Genomic DNA, 20,034 nt, shown 5'->3' with positions numbered 1-20,034 from the left:
GATTCGATTCAATGTTCTGTGACTTTATTAGTTCTAAATCAAAATCAAACCAATAAGTGCGACGTAGTTTTTTTAAATTTAAAATTGTGTTTCGAAAGATAAATTATAAAAAACGATTCGTTTCTTTTTGGTCCGAGCAGTTTGGGATTTTTAAGTTTCTGATCACCACTAATTTGCTGGCGTCTAATTTAAAAAATATAGAAATAAATTATATTGACATTCTTTAAAATTAAATTTAGTACACAAATATTTTCTAAGAGGTGCTAGTGTAAATTTTGACCATCGAACAAAAATATATATAATTAAAATTATAATATAAAAAATATATTTATAATTTTATTGAAGATGGGAGGTATTTACATATTTAGACTTATATTAGCGTAGCGAATACCAATTTGATTTATACAAAAATATAGGTACACAGAGTCACAAGTGACTTGCGGTCCTCGGACAAGGGTTTTGGCTTTTAGTATTTGTTGGAGTCTTGCACGCAGAGAGATTTGGAGTGTGAGAAATGGGGAGATCCGCGACGACAAAGGATGCCCAAGCTCTTTTTCATTCTCTCCGCACTGCCTACGCCGCAACTCCCAATAATCTCAAGGTCTGTCTCCAATGCTCCCGCTTCTTTCCTGTGTAATAAGTGTACAGACGCTACGTATATGTGGGTAATTTTCAGAAATTCAAGTGATTTTTTGGTAACTTAAAATGACATTATTTCATTGACATGCAGATAATCGATCTCTACATTGTGTTTGCGGTTGTTACTGCTGTAATTCAGGTTGGTTCAACACTTAATTGGGTATATCGATCTATGGTGCTTTCTTCATTGATTTGAAGTGATCTGAAATGATTTCCATGTTTGGGAATTCGTTTTCTAAGTTTGAATATGTATCTAGTAGTTGATATAGCTCCTTGCTTTCGTGTGGGCTAGGATAAAGTAAGATAGTTTTCAGAATTTTTAGGTTGGTTAGTGTGATTACAGTTTGCCGCGTAAAATTGGGAAGTTTGTAGGATTTTCTTAGTTGCTGATCTGGTTGGTAATTTGGGGTCAGAAATAAGATGTTTCAGCTAACGACAGATATTTGTCATGTATTCGAAGGACTTTTTGCGGTTAAGAGCGAGATCAAAGGCTTTGTTCCTGGTGTAGAGTTGAGTTGTGATGTTGGATGGGCATAAGGTAATGTGGGTATGTTGGTTGCATCCAAGCAAATTGGCTGAATCAAGAGAAAAGCATGGAGAGGTAGTGATTCATGCAGTGAGGCAGTACAGTGGTAACAGTGTGCAAGACCGTTGGTTTCAGCTTGTATGGTGGTTGAAATCTTTGGACAACCATATAGTCTGGCCAGATTCTTACTTTGAGTGCTTAATAGAATCACAGTCATTTCTTGTACTTCTTTCTGGTGCTTTAGCATGAATATACTCCTTAATGCTAGTGTAGGTTGACACTCTTAAGTAGAATTGAGTGCACCATTCCTATTTAGGGACATTGGGACTTCACATCACTGCATCCAATCAAATGTTTATAGAGGTGTGACCTTGGGTTAGATAGTCAATTTGGAGTTAAGAGTTGTCTCTTGGGACCTTCGGAGACAAATTTCTCACTGCTGAATGATCTATGCTGCATTAGATCACCGGCGTTACATCTACAAATGCAAGGAATCTATCCAAGCATAATGGAGTAAATGGACGCCTTAACAGATTGGCCGAAGATCATGAGCCTTAAGCTAAAAAGTACAAAAGTTACCATAATGTTGGAGTAACGAGATACCCAACCCTTTACATTGACACATAAATAGAAGGGGGATCTTTTTGTTTATTTACTCTGTTGGGATACCTTGATAATTAAAATACTTAAAAATTTCATGTATGCACAAGCTAGTATTTGATGGGAAAGTTGCAATTTTGGTCCCAGTAGGTAGGGGGTTGTCCACTTTTGGTCCTACAGTTTACGGGTTTGATGTAGTACCAAAACCCTAACGGCAACAAGACGTGCTGTTAGTGAACAGGTCTTGGAGGAAAAAAGTTGGACTGCACATGCTGGAAGATGATTTGTGGAGGGAAAATTAGTGACAGAACATCATTTTTCCTCAATTTATGTACTTTATATAGAGTAAAACGGCCTTCAGTTTAGCTTTCAGTCATGCTACTTCCCGTGCAGCCAACTCCTTTGCTAGTTCTGGTGTTGCCACTTGTTTGATACGATCAGAGAACCATTCAATGCACGAACGAAACTCTTTCGAGCAATGACTCCACGACCCACCCGGCGGACCTCTTCAAAGATGGCACCGTTGGAATTTACTTTGATACTACCCGAGGGAGGTTTCAACCAAAAAAAGGGTGCGCCCATCGTCTCCACGTTCCATCTTTCATGTTGGGCTCCCCCTAATAGCATGTAGGTATGAGATGGCGAAATCAATAGTATGATGTGGAGCAGCCTGTTGCCCTTCAGAAACAACAACATTTCTATGATACCAAATGGCCCAAACAATTAACAGAAATAGGTTAAAGTCATCGTCTCTAGGTGTACTGTTTCCTAACATGCCGCACCCAAAACTCAATATTATCATTCAGGTCCGAAATAATATTCCAATGAATATTAGATAAAGCCCACGTTTGTCGAGCAATAAAATAGGTAATTAGCGCATGACTAGCATCCACGGGCTCCATCGCGCACTGTTGGCATAGGTTAGGGACATCTCCAATTCTACAAGCAAGATTAACGCACATAGGGAGGCCATACCTACATGCTTTCCAGGCCTGGACACGCACCTTATGGGGAACTCGTGCTTTCCAAATGAAATCCCAACAGATGGGATATGAAACGAGGTAGCACCATTCGACTGCATGCGATAGAGATGATATGCACTTTTGACTGAATAGGCACTATTTGTAGAATAATGCCATACTGGGATATTAGAGTGCTTACCACGAGCAAGGGGTGATCTCACAATCTGCATTACAGAATAAACTTTCCACTTGTTCCCTATTCCAGTTTCCTGATGATGCATCAATATGTGTAGAGACCGTGGCTCCAACCATCGTTGAAAAGTGAGGAGTGATCGGTTGGACTTGTGAGGATCCTCCAAAATTGTTTCCCAAGCATTGCCTTAAGTAAAGCAATGCCTCTGTCCTGCTTAGATGGACATAACTTATCCCAGGTGAGCCAGTAAATTTCCATTTGACCTCGATTATTCCACTAAAATCCAAGATCATAGAATGGAGCTCTCGAAGGAAAGTGTGCGCAAGCTTGAAGACCCACATAGCGTAGGTTGGGATAGCCTGAAGAACTGATTTGACCAAAACTTCCTTTCCCGCTTGCGATAGGAACTTCTCATTCCAACCACTAATCCTTTGCCACACTCTATCCCGAATAGATCCGAAGACTGCTTTTTTTTGGTTTTCCCACAATAGCCAGAAGGCCTAGGTACTTCTCATGACACTCCTGTCTTCGGATGCTAAGAACAAAATGAATATGGTCTAGTAAGTCAAAACAGATCTAAATAAAATAGTGGACTTGCTGAAGTTAATTTCCTGGCCGGAGGCATTTTTATAAGCATCCAACAAGTTGGCAATGTGGTGCATTGCCTCCATTGATGCTTGGCAAAACACAAGATTTTCATTGGCAAAAAGATGTGAAATCTTTGGGGCACGATGACAAACAACCACTCCAATAATAACTCCAACCTGTTCTGCATTACTTAACAAATAACTCAAAGCTTGAGTGCACAAAAGGAAAAGATATGGGACACAGGTCCTTGCCGCAGTCCCTTTTGAGGGTGAACCAACCAAAAGCATTGCCTATTCACAACAAAAGAATAGGTCACGGATGAAATACACAACATGATAAGACGAACAAGCCTATCTGGAAAACTATTTTAGTAAGGACACGTCTCAAGAAAACCCACTCAACCCTATCATACGCCTTACTAATAAATGCCTTGTTACCATTAGTTTTAGATTTCGTGAGGTGGTTCAACTCATATGCAACAAGTACATTATCAGTAAGGAGCTTTTAATGATCTTGTCCAGAAAAGGTTTACTCTATTTGCAATGGTTTTTGATGTGATCTTGTAAATGACAATGCAAAGGCTATTGGGGTGGCACTGGTTAAGTGTGTGTGGCTGTTTACACTTTGTGATAAGAACTATGTTTGTATCGTTGATAGTAGAAGGTAAGATGCAATGGTTAAGAAGGTCAAGGACACATTCAAAAACATCATGCTTAATGATATATTAGAGATGATGATAAAAGATAGGGGGCATACCGTTTGGGTCGGATGTTTTAAGGACCCGTTTGAAAGATTGCTCTCGTATGCTCCTCCTCTGTAATGTTGAAATGGCGCTAAGAGACCGTGTAATGCTGAAATAACGCCCACGTGAAATAAATAGCGCCCACGCTAAAAACATCATCCTCTGTAATGCTGAAATGGCGCTAAGAGACCGTGTAATGTATTGCACTCCATACTCGATCTCCTCAGTTGGGGTCCGTGATTCGAACAGCTTGGGGAAATACTCTACCACCAACCACTGCTTACCTTCCGCCTTGTCAAAATAGGTACCACTCTCATCATTCAGCTTACGGGTTTCATTAGATTTCCATCGCGCACTAGCTTTGTATTGAAATAAAGTTGTGTTACGATCTCCCTCTCGTAACCAAGCCACATGACTATGCTGTTGCCAGTATATTTCACGTTGTGCAATCAAGATTTTTAGCTCATCCCGAAGTTTGTATTCCTGTTGTTGACTCGTTGTCATAACCAAACCTTTCTTTCCTTCTCTAATTGAGGTATGCGATGGATATCAAAATTTTTCCTACTGCCACTCCAGCTGTTAAGCACCCGTGCACATGCCTCTAATTTACCTGAAAACTGTGAGGAACTCGCTGTAGCAGTCAGATTCGACCACCATCTCTTAACATCCTCCTCGTACTCGGGATCCTGCCTTGAAGAGCCAAATATTCTTCTTTTGCAAATTTAGTCCCAGTCCAGAGCTTAGCCTTACCAAGATGGGGATATGATCAGATTAAACGGGGGATAGGTGATAACTGAAGCATTAGGGAGAAGTTGTGTCCAAGGTGGTGAATAACAGGTTTGGTCCAATCTTTCATGGATGGTGTTTGGCTCCAAGTGATTATTACTCCATGTGAATTCCTAGCCATGAAATCCCATATCTGCAAATTGCACTATTGATGTGTGTCCCAAAAGTCATCGATATGCCATACGGGTCTCGCTCCCCCTCCTTGTTTTTCCGATTGCATTAGTATTTCATTTAAAACCCCCGTGCATAGCCAAGGTTTGTTTTATTGTGTTCCCAAAGATGATAAAACATCCCATACATATTTACGTCGACTCCTCTCAGCTTCCCCATAGAACCTGGGAAAATGCCAAGCATCTCATCCATCATCCAACTAAATCGTGGCATCAATGTGAAATCTGGATAGCGATTGGAGTTGAACAGTGACTGATTTATCCCACAGCAGCTCGAGGCCTCCGCTTCCGCCCGTGAATCCATGCCTACTCCAAATAAATCCAATTTCCGCTTTAAGAACTCCTACCGGCCTGAGTTACACTTGCTTTCAGCCAAAAACACCAAGTTGGGGTGGGTAGACTCGAATAAGTGAATTGAGTTCATGAACACTATCGAGGTTCCCCAAACCTCGACAGTCCCAAGCTAGGAGACTTATAGCTCTTGGCGGGACTGCTTAGCAGTCTCCCACATTCAATTGGTGATGTCTGAGAGAGCTTCGGGTGTTTTGCTTTTGCTCTGTGAGCTGTGAGCTGTGAGGGTGTAACTGATAGTGCACCTTTTTTAGGGCGGACAGGGTTATGTTTGGTGTATGGATTTCAAGGGTTTGGGGTATTAGATTGCTTGTCAGTTTGAGCATAGAGGCGGCTAGGGGAGGCTGCAAGATGAAGGTAAGAGGTATAGTTGCAAGAGTGGTTTGATCAGTTGGAGGTGGGGGAGACGGAGCCGTTAAGAGTAAGTGGTGGGGTACGTGTGAATGGATTATGGGTGGCTGATCGGTCATAGTTGCGGGAGGGGAAGTAGGAGACGGATTTGTGTTCTAAGGGGGTGGATGTACTGGAATAAAGTGAGGAGTCTGGTGTGAATGGATGGGTTTGGAGAGGTAGGGAAATCATCAAAGCTAGCCGTGCCCCGAGCGTGAGGAGGAACACCTCTATTGGGTCTCCCAACACCAACAGGTTGCATGATAGGAGGGGAAGCATTAGTACCACCAGATTGGCCGGAACGGAACCTGTTTCTAGATGGGAGTGGAGCATGGAGCCGTGGCCTGAAGGGGGTGCTTTCCCCCGAATCTTGACAACCGTCGTGAAACTGAATCGGACACAATCTGGAGATATGTCCCAAACAGCCACATAGGGAGCAAGAATTGGGTAGTCTCTCGTAAGTGAACGGTACTTTATGTTCATCTCCCATAACAGTATGAAGCTTAAGCATATGATGTCACATCGATGGCAGCACGCATCCGAAGATTAGAGCCCCATGAGGAACCATTCGAGTCCAAATCAATGTCAATAAATCTCCCAATCTAGTTACCAATAAATTCTGCCATATTTCGAGTCATTTTACTGAGGCAGACCATGGGCTAAGACGAAAAGCTCGCACCAATCTAGATCGACAATATTCGGATTCTGATCTCCAATCAAACAAGCCAAAACAATCAGTTTTTTTTTGTATGCCCAAGGGCCTTGCTCACGATTCCGAACCAAGGTGGTTGAAATGAAGAAGAAACTTGTTTGGACCAATGATTTTAAAGTCCATACCTTTGACGGCACTAAACACATTACTAAGCGTAGATCGAAGAACGTCAGAATGACCAGATCTCTGGCTAAGGACCCGGCCAACCACAAAGAAACCCTGATTATCCGATTCACGATGCCACAATCCATGCGGTAAGGTGGCCTCCTTCTCGTCCATCCCCCCTAGGGATAGAGAACTCCCCAACCTATCCAGATCCATTCCATTCCAGGTTGAGAAGCAAGTATTGGATGCAATACCACAATAAGCTGACTGAAAGATAGCAAACCATCTGCACCAAACAAATGGCAAACCGACTGCAGAAAACAAATAACCGAGAAGGGAGAAAAACATGAGACAATCTAGGCAAGGAGATAGTAGAAAGGCCAAGAAAACAAACCAGAAAAAAAGTAGAGAGACAGACCAAAGGCAAGAGAATAACACACGGCACAGACAAACAAGGACAAACTAAAATCCAAAAGTAACAAACATTTATGGAATAAACTGATTGGTGAGGTGTATTTAAGAGATAGTGATATTCCTTGAGCAAACAAACAGAAATCCTAGATGCACCAGAATAAAAGGAAACCCTCATTCGAGGGGAGAGAATCTCTCATATGAGAGAATTCTTTTTCCATGTGTCGATGTATACTGAACAACCTTCTATCTAGTGGGACCAAAAGTGCAATTTTGCCTATTTGTTAAGAAGCATCTATCAGCTTCTTGAATATGATTATAAAATTGACGACAATCTACAGGATATAAGAACAATGGTGGATTTTTGTAAGATGTGATTTTTGAACATTAGGTAATTTGTTTAAGTGATGTATAAATATATGTGGGCTCATGCTGTTTTAACTATGGATAACGAAGGAAACGATCTAGAAGAAAGTAGCCAAATGTGTTACTCAGTTATGTTCTCTGGTCTAATATCGAATAGCTGATTGTGCCCTAAATGCAAAACACCATCATATTTTCTATTTCATTAGACTTGTAATGTCACTCATCTTACTCAGTGGTCTAACCATGTGCTTTGTTGAAACGATTTAGCAGTCCATCGAATCAAATCAGACATATCAGATGTGCTGTGACCTTGTAACTATATCGTAGCAATTAGCTTTTGATTTCTTATGCATACAATTCTTAAAAAATCTGCTTTCTTGTTACTACCATGGGGAAACTGATGTTCTGCTTGATGTTTGCTGATATCAGGTAGTTTACATGGCTATTGTTGGATCATTCCCATTCAACTCCTTTCTTTCAGGGGTTCTTTCGTGTGTGGGAACTGCGGTCCTTGCTGGTAAGTTTATTGCATGACTATTTGTTTTGTGCCAAAATATTTATTGGATCTATGGAATCTGAGACTATCAGATTGTTGCTTTTTTTGGTGACAGTTAGTCTTCGGATTCAAGTAAACAAAGAAAACAAGGAATTCAAGGTAATGCTTCTCAGAGTAAATTCTCTGTCCCACCAATAGATCAGTATCAATCTTCTCTTGTTTGTCATGGAGAATTATGAAAACTTTTAAGCCCTGAAATCGCTATTTTGCTTTTCCAGTTACTTAATCATTTATCAATTCAACTGTTGGCATTTGTACTTTCTGGAAGTATTAAGCTAAAATACTTGGCTGTGAGGATAGGTCTACCTTTGTTAGACTTCATCTAACTATTGAGCATGAAACCCTGGAACTTCTGGCTTTTTCTTTGAGAAGATAAAAAGGAAATTGTTCTATCTCGTAGTCCTACTAACAGATTGGTTAAAGTCAGATCAGTGTAGCAACCATATTGGTTAATACTACAGAAGGGAAGTGTGGATACAGACAATATTATCACATGGAGTCTTCCGAGGTTATTTTAGTTGAAGTCTTGCTTGGTAGCCCTTATCACTTGATTTTGTATCTACTATTTGCAGGATTTACCTCCAGAGCGTGCTTTTGCGGATTTTGTTCTCTGCAATTTGGTACTTCATTTGGTTATCATGAACTTCTTGGGATAAGTCAATCTTCTGCAAAAGAAACAAGCTTCTCCAGATTCAGATGGTACTCTGTGATGCAACCAGGCAGAACGATAGCATTTTTCATGGCCTTAATTTAAAGTTCTATCCGTTGCTGAGGTCGATACAAGGAAAAACAGCATTGGCCCATAACTGATATAGACTTTCAATGTATTAGTTTGACAAAATATATTCCTGAAGCCTGAATCATGCTATACAGTTTAATCTTTTTATCTTTTTTGGTAAGACATAATAATAGGTGGCCGAAGTTCTCATAACATATCTTAACTAACCTTTTATTTTTTGTCCGTTTCCCCGTAGAACTATTATAATGTATTTGTGCCTGCTGCAAATCTACTGAAGATTTTAATAAGAGGGAATAAGTAGGCTGCTTCACTGGACTTCTGCATTTGAGGGTCTTAATTTTTTTTGATAACATAAGCAGAGAGTGAATGGTTTCAATGGGAAGGAAATTGATGAGTGTGTTGAATTTATCATGGAAATACGTATTGCTGATGTTTTTATTAAATACTAGTTATTGTTTATTTCTGTATGTATATAGTAAATAATTTTTCATGCTTTAAAAATATATTATAATTAAAAATAAAGTATTTTAATTGATGCATTACATTAAAAAACTGAAATTAATTTAAGAGTTATGCCTAAAAAATGCTCTAGGTCCAAGAAAGCACTCATTTGTATGATCACTTGCTATTATATCATCCTGTACTGCTCTATTTTTATGTCATTTTTATTTTTCAACTATTTATTTACTTATGTGTCGCAATGCTAATGTAATTTTTTGTAGGTTCCTCTCAAAACTTGTGAAAAAGCAGGCTCAATATCTCAAGTCGGATACAATCCTAAAGAGCAATTTTTATTTTTATTTTGCATCAAAGAGTATTATCGACACAATAAAAAAGTAATAGAATGGTATCATAAATGTTATTTTTTAAATAAAAAGTGTCTTCCTTGGTGTTATATTAATTTAGATGTAATCTGCTTTTCGCTATGTTGCGTTTTATTGGGTTCAACATTAAACAAGAAAAGGTGATGGTTGGGATGAAGCTGCTTCATTAGTGTCTTTTTTCTAGTGAATACCAATGAAGAAGTATTTGAGATCATAAGATAACTTTTAACAAGAAGCAGATGGATTTGCTACCATTTTTTATTGAAGATATTGATTCGGTGTTTGTTAGTTTCTTTCATAAATACGAGGAAAAAATTTTCACGTGTTATAAAAATTTAATTAAAAATTCTTTGTGTTAAAAATATAAGCAAAAAACTTCATGTATTTTTTTAATTTTTGCACGCTTTTCCCTTGCCGTTTATTTGGTTTAACGGTGTCAATTTTTTTTTGTCATTTTCCATTATATCCTTATATATTATAAGTTATTGTTTATTATAATAATAATTGGATCTTTTATTATTGCATCATAATCATAAAATTTAATCAATTTTTAATAATCATTGATTTTAAAATAGTAAAAAATAATCGGTCTAGATATAATATATATATATATATATATATATACACACGCCGGTGGAGGGCCTTTGCTCCATCTCCACCGACCATCACTGTCTAGTGAGCGACGGGCAGCGATGTCGTGCCAGATACCCAGATCCGTCGCAGAGATGGGAGTGCTTGGAGAAATAGAGACGGGGAAGTGACAACAGGCAAAGGTGGTCATGAAGTAAGGTGGAAGCAGAGATTTTACATAGAGACGTGAACAAAAAACGGAACCAATTTTCCTTCCATGGAAGAAAATATGTTACAATTTTTTTATAACAAAAAAATAGAGAATAAGTGTACAAAATTCATTACTAATTAGGAACGATCACCACCCAATAGTTCCAAATAATTAGGAACATCATCTATTACAACAAATGAGCTCCCAATCCATGGCCATTCCAAACTCGGGTCCAACAGTGTAGTATTTTCTCGTTAAAAAAAAGAATAGTTCCTGAACCCGCTCATAATTCCTTTTTTTTTTTGTAATGAAATACTATTGACTCTTATAATTCTGTTAGAAAAACATCACATGTACTGTGCATATGATATTTAAGAGCAATATGTAGGTAAAATATCATGTGCAGTGCATGTGATAATTTTTTTAAGCAGAAAAATCGGCCAGAAAACGGCCATATATGGCAATGGACAAATTTCACAAAGTGGAGATGGGAAGTTGACATAAAAAAATTTAAAAATAATAAAAATAAAAAGAAATACAGTTCAAATAGCAAAATGTAATTTACCTTAAAGAATATTAGTAATTAAGCAACTACTTAAGCATTACAAGTTTAATTTTTTTGTAGTTATAAACTATAATTAATTATACATAAATAGATAAACCATCCACATTTCAGGGTAAATGTTATTTTGGTTCTACTGCAAGAAAATGACTTGATTGTAATAAAATATAATCAACATCGAGTTAAATAGCAAATAAACTTCTTACTGCCAATTCTATACTGTTTAATACAAAAAAATTAATTTCTAACGAATTTGGCAACAAATGTCAAAATTTATGTATTGAATAATTTAGATTAAAAACAAGAATTTTTACTTGTCAATTAGCTCGACACTGATTTTAGTATTAAATTTTTTATTGTTATTGAGCCGTTTTCTTGCAGTATCATGTAATTATAATCTTTTGGCATTTTGATTCTATAACTTACTGGGATAAAGTCTTAAGTTTTTAAATTTTTGATTTTCAAGTCAATTGGATGGAATTTTCATCACTTTCCAACCAATTTTAAAATCACAAAAAGTAAAACATACAAAACTAAATTGTCACTCTAGTAAGTTATATCGTGCTAAAAATATCGAATAACTATAATTATAGTATAAAAAATGGAATTAGTATTTGGATTGATACTCAGAACTTTGAACCCAATATCAGTAGACAATATATCTTACAAGGAACAAATCCAGCCAATCCATACAAATTAATGAAGAGGTATATGTATATATTATTTATCTCAAGAGGATGAAGAAAAAGATTGTTCGACACTGACGTTGTGACGACGTTGAAGCCAATGCACAGAGTGTTCCTTTCTGTACACTAACCAAAGGGTGGGGGGTGGGGTGGGGGGAGGGCAAGTTATTATATTGTTCATCTATGTCTTCACAACTAGAATCCAACTACATACATGAAAACTTTGTTGATATCTTCGGTGCTGAGACTTTTGTCCCCATTTCCCCACTAAGCCCATCCCCAATTTTGAACCAGTCTTCATCTTCTCTTGCAGCAGATATATCTTTCTCTTTCTATCAACTTAGTATTTTACCTTTAAATGTTATTAGTGTCATGGCCACTGAGCTCGGGCTTCAACCCCTAACTCAGTTTCAAAAATCAAACCAAATTCAAACGCACTCACCAAGCAGTGAGTTGATGTGGAACAAGAAGCAAATGTCTGGAGACGACGATGATTCTTGGGAAGTCCGGGCGTTCAAGGAAGATACAACGGACAATGTATTGGGATGCACGTGGCCGCCACGGTCTTACATGTGCACGTTCTGCCGGAGGGAGTTTCAGTCCGCCCAAGCCCTCGGCGGTCACATGAACGTGCACCGCCGGGATCGTGCTAGGCTACAAGAAGAGCCGCCACTTCCCCCCTCTCCAACCGTTTCATCGTCCCACCTACTTATCCCAACGGGCCATGAATTCCTTGCTAATGGATTCTGCCTTCTCTACCCCTTACCTAACCATAACACCATCCTAATCCCAACTCGACCCTCCACAGATTTTCCATCTCCTCTCCTTCCCATCTCACACTTAAATGCTCCTCCGATGCCAGCCAACAGCCTCGTTTCTTCACTATGTCACTCCAGCAACACGGAACCCTCAGCATCTAATTATAGCAACGACAACAACCGCGACAACGATGAAAACGACAAAGATCCAGCCATCGAAGAGCTCGATCTAGAACTTCGTCTGGGACGACGACCGCCTCCAAGGCCATGAACAGAATAAAAATGTATTGTTCCTCACTTGTAAGCCATTATTTCCTGTTTCTTGCAAGATATATATATCTGAATTCTGTCAAAATTACTTAGTTTCCATGGTGCTTTTGATCTTTTCAAGCATTGCTTCATTTGTTCATCTTGTTGGTTTTGGTAACCTTTGAAGTAGCCAAAAGAGGATTAGGAATGAACGTCGAAAAAGAAAAGATGGTAGCTAGCTAGGGTTGGATTGGGAGCAGTACAATATGAGTCGATAAAGCTTGCAGTGCAGTGTCATTTTCAACATTGAAGTCTGAGCATATATATATGTCCGGACGTGTATTTCCGCAGGGATTATTAAGGAAACGTACATATTAAGTTTGGCCGCTTTCTGTCGCTCACCATGCATATTATAATTGCACCACATGTTAGACTTTGCTAATTCCTTGACTTCATCCCTAATTTTTCAAATTTTCAGTCCCAAACTTCTATGAAAAAAATGTAATTTTGGTTCTATAACTATTGGAGATAAAACTTTTGATCCTTTTTTATGTTTTGAATTCGCAAATAAGGACTATATTTATCATCAAGAATCAGCACATGCATGCTTGGCACGTGACCCTTTAACTTTGGGATTTGACGTGGTATTTTTACTCTAGTGATGTCTGGATTACATGTGTCACCGACTCTAACTATATATAGGATCAGAATTGCATTTTCTCTTTGCATTCCTCGTGCCATGTAGATTGTAAAAGTCCGAAAAAATTAAAATTCAACAAATTTACTAGGTTACATATTAGTCATGTGATAATTTTCGATTAATTTAATTTTTTTAAACGAGATTTGGACTGAATGTACTTTTTTTTTTTTAATTACAACCCTCATTGTGACAATTTAAAAGTGCCAGCACCCTATAGTTAGTGGATCAAACTTGCATTCTACCCCAAACTTCAAGTCCTTTTACAAAAATAAAAGAGTTTTTACATTAAGATTGAAATTCAAGATTATAAAACTCAAGTTTAGTTCATTCTACTCGAACCTAGTCTAAATTGAAGTCAAAAGTCATGCATCTATAATAAAATTATGAGTTAATTTGACTCATCAATTAATTAACAGGAATCATATAATTTTGTAATTCTAAGTATGATATTACTGTTACTTAAATATCTTTTAATTATTTGTATAATATTGCCACACATATAATTAAAATATAATTTAAAAAAGTTATTGATAATTGTGATTATAACAACAAATATATATATGCCAATCATGTCTTCTTCAATTAGCGAAATTAAGGCCCCATAACCTTAGAGGTTATGGATTAAAAATACTGTTATATGTGTAGGATATTATTTTATTGCATAATAGGCGTTGTCCATTCTAATAATAAATAATATTTAAATTTTATTTATTTGATATTATTGATAACGGAACTATTTCTAATACTCTTTCTGCTATTTCTTAGTTACTTTTTGACCCCACGTACTCTGACAGAATCTGCATATAATTTTTGAAAATGTAGGTGGGCTGATTGTCATATGGCCAAACTTCAAAGGGTACGCAGAGATAATTATCCCCATTTTGTTTAAAATTGTTGGTGTGGTTATTAATTATAATATATAATTATTATGATAAGTAAATTTAGTTTGAAATGGATATTGTTATTATCATTACAAAAGAATTATTTATTTGCAAAGAGAAGTTTGTGATGGAAAATATAAAAATTCCATCACAAAAAGACAGACTGCGGAGGACTTTTCAATGCCATAAATTGAAAAAAGCAGAAAAATATACCCATTGGAAATGGAGGGGAAATCAAATTTTTAGTCCCGTAACTTTAAATATGCATGTCTTAGTCTCATTAGAACATGTTTATGTGCGTTGTACGTATAGAAATATATATTTTTAGGTGAATTAACTACAAAAAAATATTAAGTTTATAATTTTATTTATACTTATATCATTGAAATATTAGTATATACAATTATATTTTCAAAAAAAATTAAAAATAATTGTTTTAATTGATGAGGAAAGTTTTGTTATTTGTAATTCACTTTTACATTTTAGGATTAAAGGCGATTTTGGTCCTCTAATTATATATACTTACTTTCCATTTTAGTCCTTTAATTTTTTAGGGTTCCAAAATAGTTGTCAAATTTTTTAATTGCTCAATTTTGATCCTCCTTTTGTCGGAATTTTTCAAAAGTTGTCGGAAAATGCCACCAGAATCTCATGTGGCATTATAAATTGGGAAAATATTTTTTTTGGTTAATGATACATGATAAGGCTATTACATGAATTTAATTTAAAAAATATATGATGTGGTATTAATTGACACATCATATAAGGGGAACCTTTTTTATACGTACACAATTAAAAAATTAATTAGTCCAAGTTTTTTATTTTTGAATTCTTTTTAAAAAAACTCAATTTAGTAACATTGATCATGTTATTATTTTACGTCCATTATATTATGAAAAAAACTTATAATCTAAAAATAATTATCTAATATTAATATTAAAATAAAATTAATTAGTGTGATGTCACTTAATTTAAATTTATCAACAACATTTTTAATTAATTTAATAAATTTGAGGTTTTGTCGGACATATATTTATATTGTATTCTAGTTTGAAGTTTGGATTAGTATTACATATATGTTACTCATATACTCTGCATTTTAAATTTTAGTAAATTATTTTTTTTATACTATTTCAGACTTTCCTAGTAAATTAAGAGTGTTAAAATATTACTTGTCTATTTATATTTTAGTTAGATATATTATTCATCTTTTAAGTAGTATAGAGGAATTAGAAATACTAAATATATTTTTTTCTTTGATAGAATTATTCTTGTCCTTCAAATTCATTTCTTCCTCAAATATTAGTTTTTGTCTCAAATTGGTCATTCTGATTAACCATATTATAATAAATAAGGGTAAAATCACTACCAAAAAAAAAAAAAGAGACGGAATTTAGAGTTTGTTTTGGAATAGTATTTTTTTTTTTTTTGTCTTTGGAATAGTTTACAGAACACAAAATTTATTTGGAGCGGATTTTAGAACGGATCGAAATTCGTCCTTCAGGCGGCGTTACAAAAATTTAAAAATGGTTATCAAATAACCGTTCCTAGTTGGGACGGTAACTGTAATTGTCTTTGAAAACCATTTCTACTGTCGAATTTGTCCAAATATTTTTTATTTTTTGAATTAGAACGGTTAGGGACGGGTTTTGGAACGGATAAATTAATTTTCTCAGGGAACTTTTGAAAAGGCCTTTTTAATACTCATGCCTGAAAATGGAACTATCTTCTTCTTCTTCTTCTTTTTTTTTGGTAATTGAGATTAGTTTAGGAATGATTTTTGGAACCGTAATTTACAATGGAATAAGAATGATTATCTTAATTAGGAACACATTTATAGAACTGTTTTAGTAACGGTATTAAAAAAGATAGTTCTTAATTTGGAACACATATTAGAGACTGGAATAGTAATGGTATTTGAAATGGTTATCCACTATTTTTGGAACTCCTATTTGAAATGGTTTTAGCAACGGTAATTGGAATGGTCCGTCCAGTTTAGAAATATCTTTTTGGGACTGTCTTTGGAACAATATTTGGAATGAGTATTTACTTAAACTTGTAATATTTTTCTTTGCCATTATTAAAATCATTCATGATTTTAAATTTTATAATTCTTTTACAATTTATTAATATATTTCATAAATTAGAATAAATAAATAAATTTATACATTTTAATAAATTTTCATATATAATTAAATTACTTTAATAAAATTTTAATTAATTGTATTTATAAATTTTATTAATTTAATAAATATTATGAAACATGAATAATTAAGAAAAAATATTAATCACAAAAATGAAAAAAAACGTATAACCTAATCGTTAGACCCCTCATCGTCAACAACATTCATATCATTCGAATTCGAGATCGAGGGGTCTGTCGAAAGCGGTGCTGCAATCGAGGAGGAGGTCTGCATCTCCCTCATCATGGCCATCATGAGCTCGAGGCAACTAATGCGGTCCTCCATGGCCAGGTTTGGCGGTGGCGATGGTGATGTGAATATGCGGCTGGAGACGTGGGCCTCAGAACCAAGGTCGAATACTCGGCCCTTATTTTTGCCCCCGACTGTAGCCAGCCACATTTGCAGCTCCGTCATCACCACCGAAGCTTCCAATTTGGCGGGGGAATCAAGGTCCTTGGGCAATAGGCTAAGCTAACGATCTTCCAACATCTTTCGGAACGTCTCTTGCAAAACGAACAAAATTGTTAGTACTTTTATTAAATGAAAAATTAATCATTAAAAAGAATAATATTAATAATTTAGGTGCTTACCGCCACCTCCGCCGCCCTCGGCTTGCTCCTTCACTGTCCTCTTTCTTTTGTAGCACCACTCGAATAATTCCATTTGCTTGGGCGGCAGACTACGCTCCGTCTCATGTAGAAGAAAAAAAATAGTTAACATCGATTTTAAAAAATAATTTTAAAGCATCGTATTTACTTACCAACTTTCTCTTATGCATGTCGACTAAGGAAGACCCCCCTTGGTACACAGTCAAGGATGTCGTGGGGTTCGCCGCCAGGTTCGCCTTATCCTTCGAGGACTCCTGTTGGAAGTCTTTGCTGGTGGAGCTGGAGCCAGACCTCGTTGGCCTGACCAAGCTAGACCGGGCAACAAAAAAAATCTTTCGGATGTACTTCCCAGCCCACATGTGGATGACCCAGAACATGGACTCATTGTCATAGTCCCACCAATAGGTCATTTACAGTAATAAAATTAAACAAAATATTAGTAAAAAAAATTAAATAATTAAATTATTAGATAAAATTAAATTAATTTAAAATTGATTAACTTCATCCTCTCGAAACAGAAATGTTGATGCTCTGGCGACACCTGCCTTAGACACGGCCAAGGGAAATGTCCTCGCACGACCGCATTGATGTGCTTGGGGAACTGACAGTGGAACCTTAAAGAACAGGTTATATTAAACATTTTCAAGATAAAATAATTAATACTAAAAAAAAATTAAGTAAACAAATTTACCTCGAGTCATCGAGGCTAATGTACTGGTGCGCTGATGGTGGGGGGACTGATGGTGGTGGGGGAGCAGCCGTCAGGGTGGCAGGCTGCTGTAACGTGTCATCAATTGCCTGTGCAGCTCCCGATGCTCTAGCATCATCTGATGTTTGCGGGGTGGGGGACAGTGCGGGCGTATCAGGTGGTGTGGGTGGTTGAAGAAATGTTTTCCCAACTTGGGAAGCATCTAATGGTACTGGTGGAAGTGGTGGGCAATGATCGCGGCTATGACCAGACCACGCCCTCGATCACGTGGTATAGGCAGCATACAATAAACATTATCTAAATAAATTATTGAGAAGTATTAGTCTAAATTTTTCTATTATTGACATTAATATGTTAATAAAAAAGAATATACTAATTTTTGTTATTATTATGTAAAAATATTAATATTGGGGAAATTGGTCTAAATTTTGTGATTATTTACATTATTATGTAACTATGTTAGTATTGGGAATATTGTTCTAATTTATTTTAATTTTTGTGATTGTTATGTAAAAAAAATATTAATATTGGGGAAATTAGTCTAAATTTTGTGATTATTTACATTATTATGTAAAAATATTAGTATTGAGAATATTGGTCTATTTTTTTTAATTTTTGTGATTATTATGTAAAAATATTAATATTGGGCAAATTGGTCTAATTTTTGTGATTATTTATATTTAATCATAAATTACACATAAATTGCATTAATTACTACATTACACATAAATTGCATAAATTTATTAAATTACATAAATTGCATTAATTAGATAAAAGTTTTAAAAAATTACCAAAAAATTACAGAAAATTAGAAAAATTACAAAAAAGTTACAAAAAATTAAAACAAATACAGAAAAAATAAAAAAATTACAAAACAACTACAGAAAATTTCGAAAATATGTTCTAGAATATTTTCTGGAAATATTTTCAGAACTTTTTTGTAAAAACCAAAATTTTTGTAGTTATTTTTTTGTGAAAACCAAAAAAATTTTCAGAATTTTTTGTAAAAACCAAAAATTTTTCAAGAAAATTTTAGAAAGTATTTTTAAAAATTCGAAATTCATTAATTTATAAAAATGGGGGAAATTTTTAGAAGCAAATGGGGAAAAAAATGGAACAAAAATTTGGTAAAAAAAAGAAGAAAAATGGTGGGGGAAGAATAAATAAGGAAAAAATTCTACTAAGTGAGAGTGAGGGAGGGAGAGAAAGAAAAAAAGGAAAAAAAATCTACTAAGTGTTGTATATATATTGATTTTTCAAACGAGATTTGAAACGGTTATTTTTAAAAAAATTATTCCTAAGACCGTTCCTAGTAATAAAAACGATACCGTTTCTATTGATAAGCATTAATTAAAAAAATGTTCCTATTTTCTAACCGTTCCAAATAAAACAAGACGGTGTCGTTTTTTTTTAAAAATGATGTTGTTTTGGTATAATATTAGATAGACGGTTCCTAATTATTAAAAATCGTTCCTAATTGTATCTGAAAATTATTTTCTCAAAAAAATCAAAAAAATAAAAAATATAAGAAAAATCATCCCAGCATGTTAATGATCAGAAAAAAAATAGACCAACAAGTAATTAAAACCATTGAAAGCATATAATGCTACAAATTAAATTGGTAAATATTCAAAAGATGAAGTATATTTGTATATATAGAATTGTTAGTCTTACATAGATGTAAATAACATCGTATACTATTTGTATAGGATCGCGTAATCAGACCATGGGATGTTATTAAATTGTCAAAATACTACATTCGATAAAGTTTCGGACATTTTTATTATACGGATGCTGAGGTATTGTATCTGGTACACAATCAATAATATTAAAAATGATGCAACTGTCCATTAGACCATTTGATTTTAGATCAGACCGTTAGATATGTGCGCATATGAAAAGTATTGTTACACGTTTGAATTTAAAATTAATCAGCGTCTCGAATATTGAGATAATGTAATCGGAAATAGAACGAGCAATCTGTGTACATATTTAGGGACGGTCTTTGGAGCGTAGGAACGGGAGGACTTAATCATTTTCAGAACATATACTTCATACATTTACGAATGTTTTTTTTTTTTAATTTCACCGTTTGGAATGGTGAAAAACAAAAAACCGTCCCTAAATGATTTTTCGTCCAATTTTTTTTTTTGGCTCGAAATTAAATTTGTTGAAACTTATTTAAGTTTTGATTTTTCCTCCCTTTTAATTTAGGATATTGTAATACATATCAGAACTTTTTTTTTTTTTAATTTCC

General features: G+C 35.3%; 2 protein-coding genes across 2 annotated transcripts; both read left to right on the top strand.

Annotated features, from left to right (window-relative positions):
- On the top strand, positions 419-9,123 carry LOC105155948 (dolichyl-diphosphooligosaccharide--protein glycosyltransferase subunit DAD1-like). Its single transcript, XM_011071937.2, has 5 exons — positions 419-601; positions 731-778; positions 7,971-8,058; positions 8,153-8,196; positions 8,670-9,123. The coding sequence occupies exons 1-5, from the start codon at positions 515-517 to the stop codon at positions 8,751-8,753; spliced, it is 351 nt and encodes a 116-aa protein (XP_011070239.1). The 5' UTR covers positions 419-514; the 3' UTR covers positions 8,754-9,123.
- On the top strand, positions 11,821-14,379 carry LOC105155947 (transcriptional regulator SUPERMAN). Its single transcript, XM_011071936.2, has 2 exons — positions 11,821-12,731; positions 14,219-14,379. The coding sequence occupies exon 1, from the start codon at positions 11,873-11,875 to the stop codon at positions 12,716-12,718; it is 846 nt and encodes a 281-aa protein (XP_011070238.1). The 5' UTR covers positions 11,821-11,872; the 3' UTR covers positions 12,719-12,731; positions 14,219-14,379.

This window comes from Sesamum indicum, linkage group LG2, assembly GCF_000512975.1.
Source record: "Sesamum indicum cultivar Zhongzhi No. 13 linkage group LG2, S_indicum_v1.0, whole genome shotgun sequence".
Lineage (NCBI taxonomy): Eukaryota > Viridiplantae > Streptophyta > Magnoliopsida > Lamiales > Pedaliaceae > Sesamum > Sesamum indicum.
This window is presented reverse-complemented; position numbering and strand designations above follow the sequence as displayed.